The sequence below is a fragment of the Plectrocnemia conspersa genome, unplaced genomic scaffold, assembly GCF_051122295.1.
Source record: "Plectrocnemia conspersa isolate PC_06_02 unplaced genomic scaffold, ASM5112229v1 ptg000002l, whole genome shotgun sequence".
Lineage (NCBI taxonomy): Eukaryota > Metazoa > Arthropoda > Insecta > Trichoptera > Polycentropodidae > Plectrocnemia > Plectrocnemia conspersa.
Window position 1 is genome coordinate 27620318 of NW_028277166.1, and position 19363 is coordinate 27639680.

The 19363-nt window shown below is 26.9% G+C and overlaps 1 protein-coding gene across 2 annotated transcripts in view; it reads left to right on the forward strand.

Moving 5' to 3' along the window:
* The window catches only part of LOC148238244 (uncharacterized), a 77780-nt gene extending 71656 nt beyond the window's left edge, over positions 1-6124 (forward strand). For both annotated transcript variants that reach the window (XM_088206195.1, XM_088206194.1), the window contains exon 3: positions 4726-6124. In XM_088206195.1, the coding sequence (XP_088062321.1) occupies positions 4726-5381 (656 nt within the window). In that variant the 3' untranslated portion in view covers positions 5382-6124. The remainder of the gene's footprint in view (positions 1-4725) is intronic.
* Positions 6125-19363: the final 13239 nt, after the last annotated feature.

Consider the following 19363-nt stretch of genomic DNA (forward strand, 5'->3'; position numbering starts at 1 on the left):
CAGCCACAACACAACTTTCTGTTGATTGTCCAAAAATGATCTAAAAACAAGCAAACAAATGTTATGTGGAAAAAATGTCGGACGCGAAAAATGATCTCGAGTAGAAAGTCCAATGAAAACGAACAAAATTTTCACACACGTACTACGCCATAAATTGTGTATTAAATTTTTGCACACAAAAAAACAAACACGCAGATAACAATCGCTAGTTCGTAATTATTGCTTTTTGTTACTTCTCTTCGTTAAACTGAAGCTCGAATAGGAAGCACGTTCACTTGAATGAATTTTACTATTTATTCTCTGTTAAAAAAATACATTTATTAAGAGAAATTCATCTCTTTACTAAAAATAGTTATTGGTTTCTAAAATTATATATGACTGAATATTTAATACATATTATTTATTATTAAATGTAATTATGTTTTCCCTTATATTGAAAAAATACAATTTTATTATATTATTCAAAATCGTGAAAAGAGTTTCTACCACAAATATTAAATGCTTTAAATTATATGTATCTAAAATAAAAAGATGATTTAAAATCTGTCATTAAATTTACCTTAACACAAAGCTTTCCTGGTCGATTGTATTGTGGATTAGTATTCGTGTGATAGTTTATGCTATATTTTAAAATCGATTATAAAAAATAATATCTTATAAAAAAATATTTAAAATTAGTAAATAAACATTTATATACACTTGATTTATCCTATATTAATGCGTTACACTTAAATGCAAAGTATGATTAAATCCACTAAAACAATTAAAAACTGTACATGATTCTGAACTGTAAATAATTTAAGAAATTTGCTTTACTACAATAATAAAAAGAATCAGTTCATCACTTTTAATATTAAAAAAATATTATTAATTATTCAAAGGCTGACAATCTGATTTAAGATTATACAATAAGTTTAGATTTTATTAAAAATTAAAATTTGCTGATATTTTTGAAAAAAAATCGATCAGAAAAATAGGCTATATTTTGAAAACTATATTTAAAAGTTTATCAACACATTTTTTATTTTATATAAAAATAATTAATTTATATTCGTAGCAAAATTTTTTTAGTTCTTCCTCTGCAATAAGTTCGAAAGTTCATGAATATATTTCAGATTATGTATTTTATTAATTTTAAATATGCTACATTTAATATTGTGACAAAAATCTTTTATTTATGTTATTACTTTTTTTCTACGATAAACATTTATAAGCCTTAAATAATCAATTTTATGCTACGTAATATATTTCCTTAAAAAAATGCAATACAAATATTTTTGAGTATTTTGTCATATGGTGATATTTTATTATATTTAAAATAGGCTATATTTTTTATATAAATCTACCTTAAACGATATAATTATATAAACAAATCAGTATATTTTAATATTGTAGCAAAAAAATTGTAGTTTATTTTCAATAAAAACATATTTTTACTATTTTGAAAATTAATGAATATAATCTTGAACATAAAATACTGATTTTAATCGATTAAATTTATAGTTTTTTGTAATATAATAAAAATTATATCGAAAATCAAATCTAAAATAGGTTACATTTTTATCATAATCTATCGAATTTTTTTTATTTATATCAGTATATTGTAAAAAGAAATATGTTCCACCTTTTTTATTATCGCAATCATTATAGGTAAAGTTTTATGGTATATTTTTTAGAAAAACTATGCTAAACTATAATGCAAACAAAATTAAAAATATTTTGTGAACGCAGAAATAAATCAATGATTTTTGTTGATTTTTCATAAAATAAAACAGGCTAAATTTCTACCAAAATCTAGCTAAAATGAATGGATATAATTAAAAAAACTAACACCAAATTAGTATTTTACATAAAAAGTCATAATTTATCGCTGTACGGAAAATTTTGTGACATTTTTTCTACAAAAAAATAATATTTTTTTCTACTTAAAATTTAATTTTATTTAATATAATCAAAATCTATGCTTTTAACTAACGATGTCTAAACCGTGTCCCGCGGGCCACAAGTGGCAAACTTAAAGATTTTGATTGGCCCTTTTAAAGTTTTGAAAATTCTATTTGTTTTACATTTCCTTACCGATCGACACCAAAAAATTATCATGTAATAAAAAATAAATGTTAAAACGATTTTAAAAAATCATAAAATATTATATATTAATAATTGTAAGCTTTTCATATTATTATTAAGTTGTAAAATATTTATGTGTGGCCCATCAAAGACATGCATTATTTTATTTGGCTCACCAAGGGATTTCAGTTGGCCACCACTGCTTTAAACTATTGTCTTAAAATGAATAATAATGCCATAAATACTTTATAAAAATATTTTTTATTACTTTGTCAAATCAAAAGTGAATCAGTAAAAATTTCCAATATTTTTAAAAATAAAATGTAGAAAAAATAAAACATTTCTTGAATGAGATCTAAAAATCTTGATTAATTTGTAATTTTACATGTAATGTTTATAATTATTTTTGTAGTAATTTTTATATTTTCAACATATAGAGCATTAAAATATATGCATTCAATACTATAAATTATAATTAGTAATTAAAATGTTGGTAAAATTAATTAATAATTTTTGCCATTATTTTTTAAAACAAAATTTACCTAATATAAAATACATTATATTTTTATCTAAATCAAATAACTATTGATTTTTTTATTTGTACTCTAGCTAAAAAATGTACTTTTTTACTATTATTTATAAACATAATATAGAGATTTAAACTATGCTTTAAAACAATTAAATATACACTTTTCATTGAATCGTTATTAAAATGAAAATGAAAATCTTTGTTAAATATTTTGCGAAGAAAAATGATTGAATTTTGCCTATATTTTCGAAATAAAAAATCAATCAAATATAAAATAGGTTAAATATCTATAAACATCCATCAAAACGATTTGGTTTTTAAATCAAACTATTACAAATTACTTAACATATTTATCAGAATATTTTATCATTGTAGAAAAAATGTATTGTTTTTCTATTTGAAAAATTCGTAAAATGGCAAAAACTATGCTTTAAAACAATGCAAAAAAGATTAGATTAGACCGCTGCAGTATTAGTTTATTGAATTATGATATATTAGTTACATTTTGTCATACTGAACGATATGAGAAATCGGCGGACGAGGCTCCGCCGGTCGTGGTCAATCAAGTTTGGTGCCTAAATAATATACTAGGTTATTACTTGTGACTCTTTGTGTAGTATAATCTTTAAAAGACTTATTTAATTTCAAAATTAAAAACAATTAATTTAGTGTTACCATCATTTTATTTGTATTTATATTGTTCGGTCTACAGTTAAATTTAAAATAAACGATTTTGTTACAGTTTTGTTTGAGATCATTAGCTTGTACATTACTCTAGAATCCTTCACCTTACCTTGACTCAATTTCTATATTCAACTCAAACGCAAAAGCATGCAATTGATACCCATTGACTAATTTAACGGGGAAAGTAAGCGACATGCCGTATCGCTGCAGTTCGGTTCGCAAGGGTCATGGCGTGCTTCGGGTTAGGCAAGCAAAAGCGCTGAAGACTCGACAATAGGAAATTGTAAATTATGAAGCAGAAGAGCACGAACCGATTCGCGGGAAGACCTCGCAAATGTCATCACGTGTTAAACGATAGCGTAGCGTGACGGAGAAATGAAATTTCACCTTTACAAAGGTTAACTCAGACAGCTCGGTTTGCGGCAGCGCCTCTGCTGCACTCTCGCCAAATTAAGATTTGGCCATGTATGACCTCTGGGCGTATGACCCCGAGTTTCATCTTTCTAAATTCATTAACGACCATCATATACAACAAACAAATGATGGATCCATTTTTTAGCTAATTATAGATTTTATAGGTTATAAACATACAATTTTTATATATAAAATTTAATAAATTTTAACGAGTGCTTAAAATATATTGTTGTATTATATAAAATCTACTACTATAAAATCTATAAATATACATACATATATAACTTAGTTTAAAACCAATAATAAAATATTTGTTATTTATATACAGATCACAGTTAAAATATATTTTTTTTTATTGGATAAGTAGATATATTTCCACATCATCAACACATTAAATAAAAAACTTCTTAATACATTTTAATGGTCACATTCAGAATGATCTTTTATAAAACTGTTGTTCGTGATCGAATGCAAATATTTCGCTTCGTCGGAATTCTTCTCATTGTTGCATAACAGAAGTTGTAGTAATTTGAGGGAAACTGGATTTTATCTAATTACGCTCGTCAAGTGTCATTATTAAGGCATTTGCTTTATTATCAATGTTTGTTTTGATGGAGAGATTGATATCTGTAATGAAACTCATAAATAATAATAGTCAAATGTTATATCAAACCAAAGATGGTTTACAAAATAGTATAAATAATATAAGAATAGCTTTAACCTTATATAAATATGTTGAGTTCAAATGCTAAGTATGTCACGATCGATGATAAGAGTTGTGAGTAAAAAACAGCCATAAATCATATTGCGTGTTTTTTGTATTATTGCGTATACGATAATGCTGCGAAATTCATTGACTATGAAGATGTTATAATAAATAGTGTTTAATTATTACGAGCCAAACGATTTTCCACTTTGATGGGCCTTAAAAAATATTACATAGATCTTGCTCGAGCGTACACTTTGACATTCTTGACCAACCAGCTAAGACTTAGAGTCCTTGATAGTTAAATCGTGTTTTTATATTGCAGGAAGCAACGGTTATGAGTCTGATAGAGAGGAATGGAGGAGCAGATCTACCTTCTCCAGCAGTGCTTTTCACAGTCTGGCCAGACCGGCCAGGAGAGCTTTGGCAGCTTATTATCGTCTATCTTCAATACCAGCTCCTCCATCAGCACCGCCAGTGATGCGAAAACCAAGTCCGAGGAATCCCAAAAACTTACAGAATTTGGAATACCCTAAAAATTATCAATCGATGCATCCGGAGTACTTCATAGTATCTCCCATGCATCCGACTGATAATAAAAGGAATTCTTTGCCACCCACGGTGCACCAAGACTACAAGAAGATCGACATGCAAAACAAAGAGTACAAGTACGGAAAGTTATTATTCAACAAAGACTATAAAAGGAATCCACTGGGCGGTTCCATGACTTATTTGAATATATCCAACAGGCTGTACGGCCTGACGGATAAGTTGAAGGAGTTCAGCACGGGTCATAACAACAAGCAGCAAAATTGGACTCTGAAGAACGACAAAGACAAAAACAAAGAAAAGGGATTGAAGCCGGTGATAAAGAAGAATCCTACCACCGAAGGATCTAAAAGACAAGTTGTCAGGACTTGCAGCAACGAGCCGCCGAAAAAAGTGACTTTCAGTGCTTTTGCCACAGTGCAAGTGGTATAGAAAAAGACAAGAGTTTGATCAGTATTTTTTGATTATCACATATTTTTAAGCGTTAAAGTAATGGCTCGTGAATTAAATGCCATTTAAGCGTTAATAAATGGTAATAATGTATGTGTTTTAGAGTTTTACATATTTTTTTTGTACTTGATGCTTATGTAAGTATATGTTAACCACTTATTCCTCATGTAATATATTGTTGTATTGCCAGTCTTTTGTGATACTTTATGCTTTTAGTTCTAGAGTATCTGTTCTTTCTATTATAAATATTTATCTTATTGTAACATTAAGGATATTTCAAGTACTAAGCTTTTAGATTGATTTGATTTTAAAGAAAAATTTCCTCTATGTGATCTATTGAATTTATTATATTTTTGGTTTAATATAAATTATTATTCTACATTTAAAACAATATCTTTAAAATTATACAGAAAATTTAGAACCAAGCAACAGTTGTGTGTAAATTAGATAATTAATTGCATAGAACAAAATATCCAGATGTCAAATACAGAATCTATGATAAACTTATCTGCATAATTATTTACTCACTGCAAATTTTCTACTTACTTCTATATATATAACATATATGGCTATTTTTAAGTCGCCACAATGTATTTTATAGTATCTAAATGATACCTATATGTTACATTCATGTAAATCAATAAATTGAAAGCTTTGAATCTAAATTCCTCATTAAAAATACATAGGTACTTAGTTTAGGTATATGAAAACTTATAGGAGTAAGTGTTGCTGTTCACTCAAATATCTTTATATTAAAATAGGAATTTAGTTTCAGAGTGCGATACTTTAAAAAAATCAAACTAAATTCCTGATTTAAAATATAGATATCTAATGAAAAATTTGCAAGCTACTATAAATAATATTCACTCAGTTCTATATTTTTAATATGAATTTAATATTTTTTTATATGTTCTATATATAATACAAAGAACATGTATCGCATCTAAAAAGGCTACTTTAGATACAATTCATTCAATATTATTTAAAATCGTTTCAAAGTAGACCTAATAAAGACGTTATTTTATTTACAACTAACGTCTACAAAATATTATCTTTTTACCTTTTAAATTTGATTATTTTCAATAGCAATAAATATTAATTTGATGAGCATGTCATCAAGCTCCTTTGCCATATAAATCCTACTTATTTTGCACATAATTGATTCTTCTTTATATAATTAAAAGATCTTTATATATATGAAATTTAAATACTTCTTTTAAGAGCTCCACCATATATTATCTAGCAACTATGACACCAGTAATATATGTATGTAAATAAATGTTACATTTCTTGTATGATAATATGTATTTTAAAGGGCACCTCGACAAAGCCGTGCAGGACAATCCCGCGCCGACTAAGCCGCGCCGTCATAGCCGCGCAAAGTGAAAACAAAAGTAATTTTATAACATGGTTTTTATTTATTAATAATTACAAATATATATATAAAAAGGGAGGCGTTTCGCTACCGCTCACGCCGACTTTCACTGTAGAACCAAACAACCTAACCTTTTTTTAATGATATTGTATTAATTTATTCTCATTTCGGTATATTTTGTTACTGTCCAGCATCATCCAATCTATGACTAACTGTTCAAAAAACGAATTACTAGTGATAGAGCTGTCCACAAAACAAAATAATGAGAATTAAAAAAATCATTTTCTTTCATTTTATTCAATTTTATAATTTTGATTTGCGCGGCAATGTCGGCGCGGCTTTATCGTCGCGGCAATGTCGGGGTTGTATTGCGCGGGATTGTCTTGCGCGGATATGTCGGGGCGGCTTAGTCGGCGCGGGATTGTCCGGCGCGGCTTTGTCGGGTCCCCATTTTAAAGGCTTCAAAACTAGATCCCTCATAAAGGTGTTTAGTACTTCTAGAAGTAATGTAATGTTGTTAAACTTTTGTATTAGAATACTTCTAATTATTATGCATATTATCTAAAAACTTTGCCATATAAATCCTTCTTATATAGCACAAGTTTCATTCTTCTGATCCTAAAAAAAATTTCCAGTTTCTTCAAATGCATATAAAATTTAAAATACACCTCGGGCTACTTTTAAGTGCCCATATCTACAATCTAAATGACACAACCATAACCTGTATTTGCTAAATAAAATTGCAATCAAATTCTACTATCAAAAATCGAGCCTCAAAATGACTATTATGTAAATAATAAATAACTTCGAAATCATCCATTTTGCGTTGATAAAATGAGATAGATTTTCGCCTTTATTGTATAATCTCTATGTATATAAATATTAATATATATAATATCACTGTATCGTAACCGTTATTATATGCATAAAAAGTAAATATTGTATGTACGTAAGCCATTGTTTGTATTTGTATTTTGTTTGTTGATTTGTTGTGTTTTTTCAAATAAACCATTGAAATTTATTAACGCTCGCCTTTCATTCCCACAAAGTTGCGAAAACGAGATCGGCCATTTACAATCGATAATGGTAAAATGTCTATGGTAAATGCGGTATGGACTCTAATCATAATGATCATCATCATTGTCGTTCGCCGGTGAAAGATTGCCAAATTCTGCATCTGGTTTTGCGCAACGGCGTCAAAACGGCACTTTTCAAAATCGAATTTGAACGTTGAGAAACGCCTTTTATGGATAAGCGTAAGTATGAAGATAACATTTCACATCCTTAAATCAACATGGATCATATATAAATGGTCTTATGAGGTAATGTTTGAGTATTGCGTTATATAAACGAACGCTAATGAATTCGTTCGATGGCTGTAAATATTTGATTTTACAAAATATAGACTTGTTAAAGAAGTCAACAACGCTTTTTATGTTTATTTATTTAGAGTAAAACGTCATTTTAATGGAAGTTTATATCTTTAGAAGAAAAAAATAGCGTATCGCCTGAAGCATCTTCGATCGTTTTAACTTTTGCAAAGGCTATACATGTCGTTTTGATTTTATTTCAGGTAGAATGTGATTCTTGAGAATATTTTATGAATATATAAAATGTCAAAACTATCCATTGCTTATGTAAAAAAATCAGAATAATCTAATCTAACAAGACAATAAGTAAAACATTTTCAGTTTAATCCAAATGTGGGAGTCCGATTTATTTTGGGACAAAACTAGCGACACTGACGTGGCGGCGGCAAGTACAACGGGATCTCGTTTGCCAGCCATTATATCATTCAATTTAACAATACGAAGCTAATTAGGATATAAATTCAAACGAAGATTTAGCTCTCGGTAGATTTTTAAAGCTAATATTATGTAAAACATATACGAAAATATGTAATAATTAAATTTTATTATTCCATTAATTATTTTTGCTATTAATAGTTATTATAAATAATATTAGAAAAAATATTATTAAAAATAAATGAGATAAGGAGTGACTCATCGATGAAAATTTCAGTAAATCATATAAATCTATGATGTAAAAATCTTAATTAATAATATTATTAAAGAAATATCTGAATAAACAACTAAATAATTATTATTACTTTTTTATTATTTATGAGTAAATAATTTAGAGGCAAAATTATTTTTTATATAAAAAATATGTATTTTCCAGGTAAGCATATTTATAACAGCGAATTTTAACAGCATACAATTATTTATGAATGTTTATAAATCATGGCAAAATAAATCTAATATATAAATATTGCTAAATAAAAATAATATCTGTATTGCAAATAAACGTAGATGAATACTGTTTTTAATAATCTAAATAAAAAGTTGTAATATAAAGATAAGAAGAGATAATATTGCTTAAAATAGAAATAACACACATTTATATATAATAATTAATTACCGTATTAAGGGAAACAATATATTTACTTAACTTTTTTAAATATCTATAAATAATAACTTTACATTTAGTAAAAAGGCATTGTACTGAAATTTAATAGTATATTTTTAATGCTAGCGTAGTAAAGGGTTAACAATATTTTAATAGCAGATAGTAGTACTAATAGTAGAGCAACTCGTTAATAGTCTCTTGGTAATCATATAATACTTTTATAATAAATATATATATTTTGGTTATTTAATCGGAGAAAATTTTTATTACCTTTGATAATAAATATTGTATATATATTGATGACATTTGCGGGTCAATCTAAACAAAACTGAAATTTTGAAGTTAATAAGATTAAAAAAATGCGCAGATAATCTTTATAATATATTAATTAGACAAGAACAAATTATCTGTTTCCGTCCTGAATCATCGAATTAGCCAAATGATCAAGAACTGGAATGTACACGGATTTACCTAAATTCTCAAAGACATATCATACTGATTCCGGACGTATTTAAGATACTTCCATAATAAATATACTTTTGTCCAGAATATACACTTCGCTTTCGACTTGGAATAAAGGAGCTCAGTCGAACTCGCAACAAGCGGAGTTATAACTCGTATCGACTGAAACGACCATTAAAAGCCCAATATAGAATCTGCTCTTCACTCAAAAATATAAAAATAATATAAAAGGCATTGCATATTAATTACAGCTGCAATTTAGTACAATGTAAATATTTATTTAACTTATTTATAATATTAACTCATTTTTTGTATTGAATATAAAACTTATTTTATTTCGTATGTACATAAATATTAAGATATATTTGACTCAAATGAATCGCATTCTGAACCTGCAGGTATTTAAATAGTATTAAATTAAATTCTTATTTATTAAATAAAAATACTTGATTGAATAAAATTACATTTTTATAACATTGACCTTGACAAAATCTCCGCGCTTCGCTAACAATACATAATAGGATAAGCGTCATAACTATATATTTTTTACATCTTTTGATGCGATTAAGAAGCTGGTGATAATTTTTTTATATCATGTTTTTCTTCATGATAATATTAAATTCCAAATTCCTAATTTTTAATTATAATTTAAAAGTTTTTATTAAGTCGGTTCTATTGAAGATTTTTACTTTGAGTTATGAACAAAAACATTTAGCTTTTGTATTATTTGTATTAAAAGCAAAGATTAATATATTACAATATAGCATAAAATTATTATTTAAGGCATCGTCATTTTTAATTATTATTTTTTTAATTAGATTTTTTTGTATCTTATTATATATAATATAATTCCGATTTTTAATGTAAATTAAAAAAGAATATTTATCTACTATTTTTTGCTGTACAGATATTATTTTTATTTCGCAATATTACTATATAATATATGTAGTAAATCAAAAAAGAGAGCAGTTTCAAAAACTTTTATTGAAATTAACACCCTGACCTTCTAACGCATTAAGAGCGCCATAAATCCATTTTTGTGCCGGCAAGTGCAGACCGTACGTAACAATAGTCGGAATAAACTAAAAGCATCACAATAGTCATTCAAGATTTTATACAAGTGTTATTATCACATTACAATTGACCCCGCGTAGGTATAAAAAACGGGTCGTGAAGTTGTTATATCTCACACATGCTCAAAAATCAATCTGTAAATATACTTAACTTCTTAAATAATATATTCTAAATTTGTACAATCTTATATTTGTATATATTTGCATAAAATAAACCTATTTACTGATATATTTTCCTGCTTTTCATATCCTGGCGAATATTTATTAAAAAGCATGCTGTTGAAATTGTAGCTGCACGATTAGTACAATGTTTTAAAATACAAATGTATTTTAGTACATCAATTTTGCCTTTTGTGTGTAATATGGTAAATACCAGAATTATAATCTATCACGATAAAATGACCACTCACAAGTCGCGAGTTTTAGAGGCGTTATTATATATAATAAAATAATAATATATTATACATATGTGCATTTGAGTTAATAGAATTTATATTTCATTTTAAAGACTGAATATTCTTGGAAAATATTTTAAAATTTAAGTAAATTGAAATTACATTAGAATAAATTGTAATATGGCAAATAAAGTTTCTTATATTCAAAGGTTTTTTATATCATGGCTTAATGTAATCTTTATTATGAAAATTATAGAAAATACTAGAATATTGATAATAAAATTTATATTAAATTTTAATAAAGACATCTGTTAATAAATATATAAACTAATATGTGAATGATGGTTATAAAGTGGCATCTATGGGAAAATACGATATAATTTATTTATTAGCAAAGCTATGAACCATATAAATAATAAATAAAAAAATATCAATTGTTTTACTTCTTCACAAAATTATTATTTTATTTTACTTAATATTAAATAAAAATTAAATTCATATCAATAGTTGTGATAATTGGACAAAACATCAAGTGAAAAAATATTGCAAATAAAATAAGGTCGCTATGTAAAAAATGATCTTGTAATGCTATTTTTTCTTATTAAAAAGCCCCTTTCTCAAGACCGTGTTACATTCATCATACGCCAAAAATGAGAAATCTTTCGCTCGACCAATTCGTTGGTCGAAAACTACCAGATCTATCGACGATTCGAGCGGTCGACCTGCTGACCTACACACGCAGGTGTTCAAGAGGAACTAACCGCATACCTGGTGCTTAATTAATGGCGTAAAAATATTTCCAACTGACATGACAAGATGACCGGTCATCGCGAATCAAAGATAACTCTTTGACACCGCCGCCCTATGACTCCGCAACAGTTCTCATATCAATAACTATAAATAATGATCTTCAGGACTTTGCTTTTTAATTGACTGACAACCACCGGATGTTCAACAAGAACAGCGTCGGACGTGACTCAATCTTCACTACATCATCAGTATTGTATTAGGTAATCGGTTTTATCGAGCTTTGGAAAATATCAATAGAGAGACATCTCTATATCAGGATCGGGATTATACATTTTGTCACTTAAGGCAAAAGGACAAATTTGCGCCCCAATGTAGTTGTTTTTTTATTTTTAATAAGTATAATATTAAGCAAAAACAATATATCACACAAATTTTGAAACGAAATAGATTTAATGATAGTTATATAATATAAAAACGGCATAGAACACAGAAATAGTACATACAATAGTTTTAAAAATATAAAGTTTAAAACAAATTAAAAATAAAATGGCACCAACAAAAACAAAATGAAATAAATAATATATATACTCATTTATAGTTCAAATTATATTTTAGTAGTTAGCAAAGTATGTTTTTCAACTTATTTTGTTGAACAACACAAGTGTTTAAAAAAAATATATTTGATATCGTTACATAAAATCTATTAGAATATCATAAAATTTTCAGGTATTTAATTTACATTTTTTTCGGTGATTCAAACTCACTTACTCAAAATATTTTTACTTCAAAATATTTTATCTTTAAATTTATATTTTTTGTGCCTTTGTTGAAGCAAATTCATCAATAATTTTATTAAAATCAGGGACGTCATTTAGGGGGGGGGCATGGGGCACCCCCCCCTCCTTGAATTTGGACAGAAAAATGCATGTCATTTAATTAAATACTATGAATATTATTAAAATAAAAAAAAAAATAGAAAATGAGCATTTTTCAATATTTTTTATTATGTTTTGAAGTCTATCTAGTGCTCTGTAAATAAAGCGGTGACATAATTTATGTAAGGTATAGTTGGAAAATCACTACCTTGCTATTCAATATTTTGAATAGCAAGGGTCCTAAAATTGAGCTTTGGGGGACTCCAGCAGATAAGGGTCTGGAAGCTGACAAATAATCTATAGAAAATAATAATCTATAGACAAACAAGTGGCGAATTTATAATATTTACAGAAAGTAATTGATGGAAATCGGTGGAAGTATTTTAAGGGCTTTGTGTTTAGGAAGTTGTTGAATTATATTAGCTACTTATAAGTAATTAGAACAAAATCTAAGCCTCTGTATTATTCATATAAATTCAGATTGCGACAAAGACATTAGCCCTTGCATAATTTAATTATTAATATATTTTTTTTAATGTTGCTATAATTATTATGCTTAAATAAATATTTTTATTATACAAGAAACTTGAAAACTGATAAATTTAACGATGGAAGACAAGCTAAGCTATTGTATTCGGCGAAAGCCATAACAGTCAATTCTAGTCTTATGAAATATTATAGAAAATTGATTTCTCTTTAATTTCGACGATCATTATTTCACCATTTAGATGTTACTAGTATTGGCAATGAAGAATAAAAGTTGGATTGATTATCATGTTTCCCCATTTTGTAGGAATAGTAAAAAAAAATTTTATCGGAAAATTAGTGTGATATATACACTAAGGTGGACTTATAGATACACCACTTTGTAAACTAGACTAAGCTAATACTTACTATATGTTTGGTTGATTTGTTTTTTTTTAATAAAAAATAAAAAAATGTAAAAATTAAAACAATAATAAAAAATAGAAAATATAAACCGCTTAAATGTACTATTGTTAAAGTTAAACTATAATAATAATCGCCTCAAATAAGAAGAAGCATTGGCCGACGATCATTTTTTAAGTTACACTTTTGATTATTCATTTAGTAGTGTTATACTAGATCTTGTTAAAAATATAATCCATAATTTTATATTTATACTGACTTAACATTAATACTATATTTATTAAATTTACCAAAATAGGTGTTACGTTAAAAAATTTAAACTATTTAAAATATGGTAAAATTAAAAAAATAAAGTTTGTCTGAAATTTTCATAGTATTTGTATTTTAAATTACTCTATATTTACTTATTGTATTCGTTGAAAATATTTATTTTTTTGTAAATAGTTTAAAATTACAACTACATTTAATATTTGATCACCCTTGATTTAGACTTACTGTCTTTTTCATTACCACTAAATTTGTATTGTCTGTTTAATTTACGTGTTGTTGTATGCTTAAACTATTGGGTCTAGAAAAATCTAGGGAAAATTGCCATTATGCGATCGTGATGGTGAAATAAAAGAAAATCAAGGAAAACCTATCGTGAGGTGATCATTCGGATCAGTTACTGATTATTGCAAGTTGATTTTTTATTGTATTTATCAATGCAAGTCGAGATCGCAATCTCGCATCGCCAACATTTGATAAACCACTTTCTTGCATCGTCACGGTTTGAGAACAACTCTTGTTTTTCAAATCTTTCGTGACGATTCCTCCGCGTGCTCAATGTACATTGTTTAATTATTAATTTAACGCATAACTATGTTTTTTAGTTGGAATACATATGTATGACCAACTTGTCATACATATTGTAATAAAATTGCAATTTATTAGACAGCAATAAATTCTGTAAATAGCACACAACAATTGTCTACAAAACATAACTAAGCAGTAAGCGGTAAAATCCTAATTCTAAAAATGTTTACTGCAGGTGCATGGTTGACAAGCCAGTAATACTTAGTGTTAAATATAATAATTAATGTTAAAATTGTAGATGATGCATTCTTTTTAACTGAAATATATATATATATATATATATATATATATATATATATATATATATATATATATATATATATATATATATATATATATATATATATATATATATATATATATATATATATATAAAGGCATTACAAGCTTACAAAAAAGTCGTGAATACTAACAATTAAGAGACAGCAAAGTACCGTAATTAAAATCCCTATATTTCATATTCTAATATTATATTGTATAATGAGTATTAATATCTCAAATACACTGTTTAAGGTTTTTCGCAGTATGGAATACAAACTCTAATTATTTTGATGATTAACTAGGAATATTGACGGTGTGAAAGTTAAGAGGCATGTCCTCATTAAACAAAATGTCAAGATCTTCTGCAGAATTTCCCTTTTGTTATTGAAATTATTACGCATTTACTTTAACATGTAATCCGTTTATATTAAGGTAATAGTTTAACCTTAGAATCGATCTTGAACTATAAATTTTGCTATACATAATTATATCACGTTTAACCGAATTTTACATTGCCATTCACATTTATATGATTATATTCCGTATATGATTGATCATCAGATATCTTTGTGTAAAAAAGAATCGGTAAATTTTGCGGTACACCACGGTCGATCGAAAACGTTAATGGCGAGCCAGTTAGACAAATTGAACTGCAAAAAAGACAGTAATGTCACACAGATTCTTTAGAGCGAGAAAGGGTCCGATTCCGCACTTTTCCCGTTTGGTCATTATATCGACCCCGTCACGGTGACGATTCCTATAGATCATTATTACGATCGGACAAGTGTGACTGCTGAGTAAATTTTGAAGCAAAAACTATGGATGTTATAAGCTGGAGGAACCTTGGCATTTCGGATCGAATCGCTTTCGATTTGACTTGCAATTGCAAACAAAACCATTCAAAGAACTTTGGTTCAGGCGTGAGGTTTGTTGCGATACAGTTGAAAATTTGTGAAAATCGTAAAATTTTATCGTCTATGAAATCGTAAAATTCATGCTTGTAAAAATGAAGAAAAATAGAAAATCTAGCTTGAAAATTCCAGGAAGTCATAAAATTATAAATGTATAGAAATAATTAATACATAATAAAATATGTGTTATATAGGTACGGTATTTAATTGGTGTTAAAGTTCTTGTTGTACTACATATTACCAAATATCAAAAAATAAAATCAGAGTTCGATATGATATAATTAGATGTAAGAATTCTCTTTAGGCTATTCACTTATAAAACAGGTTTTCGTGTGTATATTCGAGAAAATAGATTTTATCTTTTGCAAGGTGCACGTGTAATTTGCCGTGATCTAATTTGTATGATGTGTTACAACGAATGTAACTTTTAGTGTTAAAAAATATAATATTTTAATAATTAATTAAAATAGTAATATTTTAAGCCCATTATTAAATATTTGTTATAATAACGATACAAAGTTTTTAATAAAGGTACCATTCTTGGAATAGGAAATGTCAGGTAAACAATTTTACTTCGATCCGTTTTGTATTAATACTAGACCAGTGTTTTCCAACCTTTTAACTGATTGGCCTACTTTTTTTGTGACACAAACCAGAGTATATTATATTAACAAAATATTGATTATTAAACGTTATGAAAGCTGCTAATTTGTTATTCAAAATATATCATAAATATATATATCAAAATATATAGATATAAACATAATTATATAGAGTATAATTACTTTAGCGTATGTTGCGTGCACCACTGCTGTTACCAGTACTTGGCCTTACGAGTCCAACCCTTATGGGCGGGCACACAGCTTTTAACAATATAATAGCTGATCGCTAAAAAAATAAATAAAAGCGAAATAATGCAACGTATTTAATTATTATATAATATTTTTTTTAAATCTCGCCATAATTCGCAATTTTTACAAACGATAAAACGATAATTTGTAAAGATATATTAGATTAATTTAAAATATAATATGTATTAAATTAATCAATACAAAAATGTATATGTATACATGTCCGACTGGCAGACATATATTATATTTATCAAAACTGAACGATTATGTATAGAATGGACTTCGTACCGTGTCGAAGATTTTATTGGAGTGATAATATGCTCTAAATGCTGTGGACATACAGACAAATATTGCAAAGAAGAACTGTTGACATGGCATAACATGCATTGTGCAAAACAAGGACACTATGCACAAGAATGCCCTCAAATAAACTCTTCGCAAAAATGTTGAAATTGTTTAAAAAAAAAAACATGGATAATGATCATAAGCTGAAACAATCTGAATATCCAATATATAATATATATTTAAAAAAAATGTAAACTCCATAGATTATGGCTTCTGAATGTCTTGAAACAAATTTGGATTCTGATGTGGTTTTATATAAGTTGAACGATATAACTGAGTTCATTATTAATGATTCGTTTCTCTGTATTAGAAAATGCACGTATCATTAAAAAAAATTGAAGAATTACAATATATAATTCAGGAATATCTATCTTTGTATCAATATTTAAAAGGGGCGTGGGAGTTTATTTTTATATAAGAAATAATATTAAATTTAAAGTTATTAATAAAGATAATAGTAACTTATTTACTACCATCAAGGAATCAAGTTCACAGGGATAGATCGATCGCCTTTAAATATTTACCTTGCTCCAAATTGTGCACATAATGAGTTTTTAGGTTTATTAAAAATATGCTAAATAATAAAAAGGGAAAAAGTATAATTTTAGGAGATTTCAACATAGAAATAACAAAAAAATACTTACAACATTAGTGATTATATAACAATGATGCAATCTTATAATTTCAACATCTTAAACAAATATTTCTACACAATAATTGATAGATCATGTTATGGCAAATTTAAATTTAATATGAAAAAATATACTTTCGACAATGCAATAAGTGATCATAATATATTGCTTATAGAATGTCTATATAATATAAAAAAATATCAAACAACCGTGAACCAATTAAAAAGGTATTTAAATTAACCATAGACATCTACAACATATAGTAAAATCTTCAAATTTAAATCATTAGTTAAAATGTCAATGAAGATTGTCAATTTTAATAATTGTATATATAAAATTAAAACCGCTACAAGCAAAAGTTGATATAAAACCATGAAAAGTTCAGATAATAAAAATATAGGCAACGTTCCATGGTCTAATGAGCATCTAAATAACTTGTTTAAAAATATAAATATTTGTAATCATAAATGGAAGCTAGGGCCTAGTATTAAGAAAAAAAATCTAACTAAAAATGCTGTCATCGCTAATCAGGGAAAAATATAAGTAGATTACTATTAGAAAATTTTAATGATGCTAATAATAAGCAACTTAAAATATGGAATAATATCAAAACAATTCTCAAAAATACTGCAGATTTTTTTTTATCAAATTTATAATACGGATATAGAAAAAAATGCAATACAAAATAAGCAGCTTTTGATATAATTAATAAAATACAATAAAACTTAAGCGAAAAAAATAAATTTTAGCATTATTTATAGACTTTAAAAAGCTGTTGTAGTACACAGTAGACCATGACATATTATTATAGAAATTAAACCATATTGAAATAGTAGAATCAACGCTAAATTTATTGAAAAGCTATTTAAATAATAGACAACAAGCAGTTGTAATAAACGGTACACAAAGCGAATGTGAGGTGGTGAATTGTGGAATTCCGCAGGGTTCTATTTTTTCAGGGGATTTATAAGTAAATTTAAATTAAAATCACTTCAGGATATTCAAAATAGAAAATATTTAAATTTAAATTAGGATGTTCAAAATATGAAAACATTTTCAGAACCTTTTAGCCGAAGTGCAGAAAAGGTTAATAAGATTTGATTTTTATTCGTTCTTATCTGGTCTGCCGAGAGGAGGGGGAAAGCGACCGACTCTGGTAAAATTATAGCAAGAATATAAGTACAAAAAAGTAAAAACCGATTTTAAATAATGAATCTGAACTAAGCTACAGTTGTTTGAGATGTTGTGATATATTTCAAGTATTATATAAGTTCCTTCAGCCCTTTTTATACAAACAAGACATAAAATGAGCGAAACATTGCCTTCAAAAGCACCCACTTTCTAGGTAGTAGTTTCACAATAAACATTATTATTCAAAGGGACAGGTTGTAGTTTTTGACGCAGCTTCTTTTTTTTAAATTTGTTTGTAAATTATTGTTGACTTTATTACTCTTTGAACGTTTAAAAAATATTATACATAAGAGAAAATATTCAACGAATGTAAATTAGTAACAGTAAATTTTGGTATTCGATCTGAATTTTTAGATCGAATACCTAAATGTTTGTAAAAATATTTACAGTAGTAAATCGGTTTTCGTCGATAACCCGTCCGAAAACAATCGTTGAAATCCGAAACCAACGAAAACCGAGGCATAAACACTCGCAATCAATAAATAAAGCACAAAAATAGTAAAACAACGTCGCATACGTCGACGAAATTCGAGACAACCGACGAAAACCGAGACAAAATCGACGAAAAACGGAACCGGCGATAACCGAAGTCAACAAAAGCCGAGGTACCACGTTATATTATTGAAATGAACGTATTTAAAAAAAATATTTTGTGTAACACATAAAAATTGTAAATTGGAATTGAATCGGG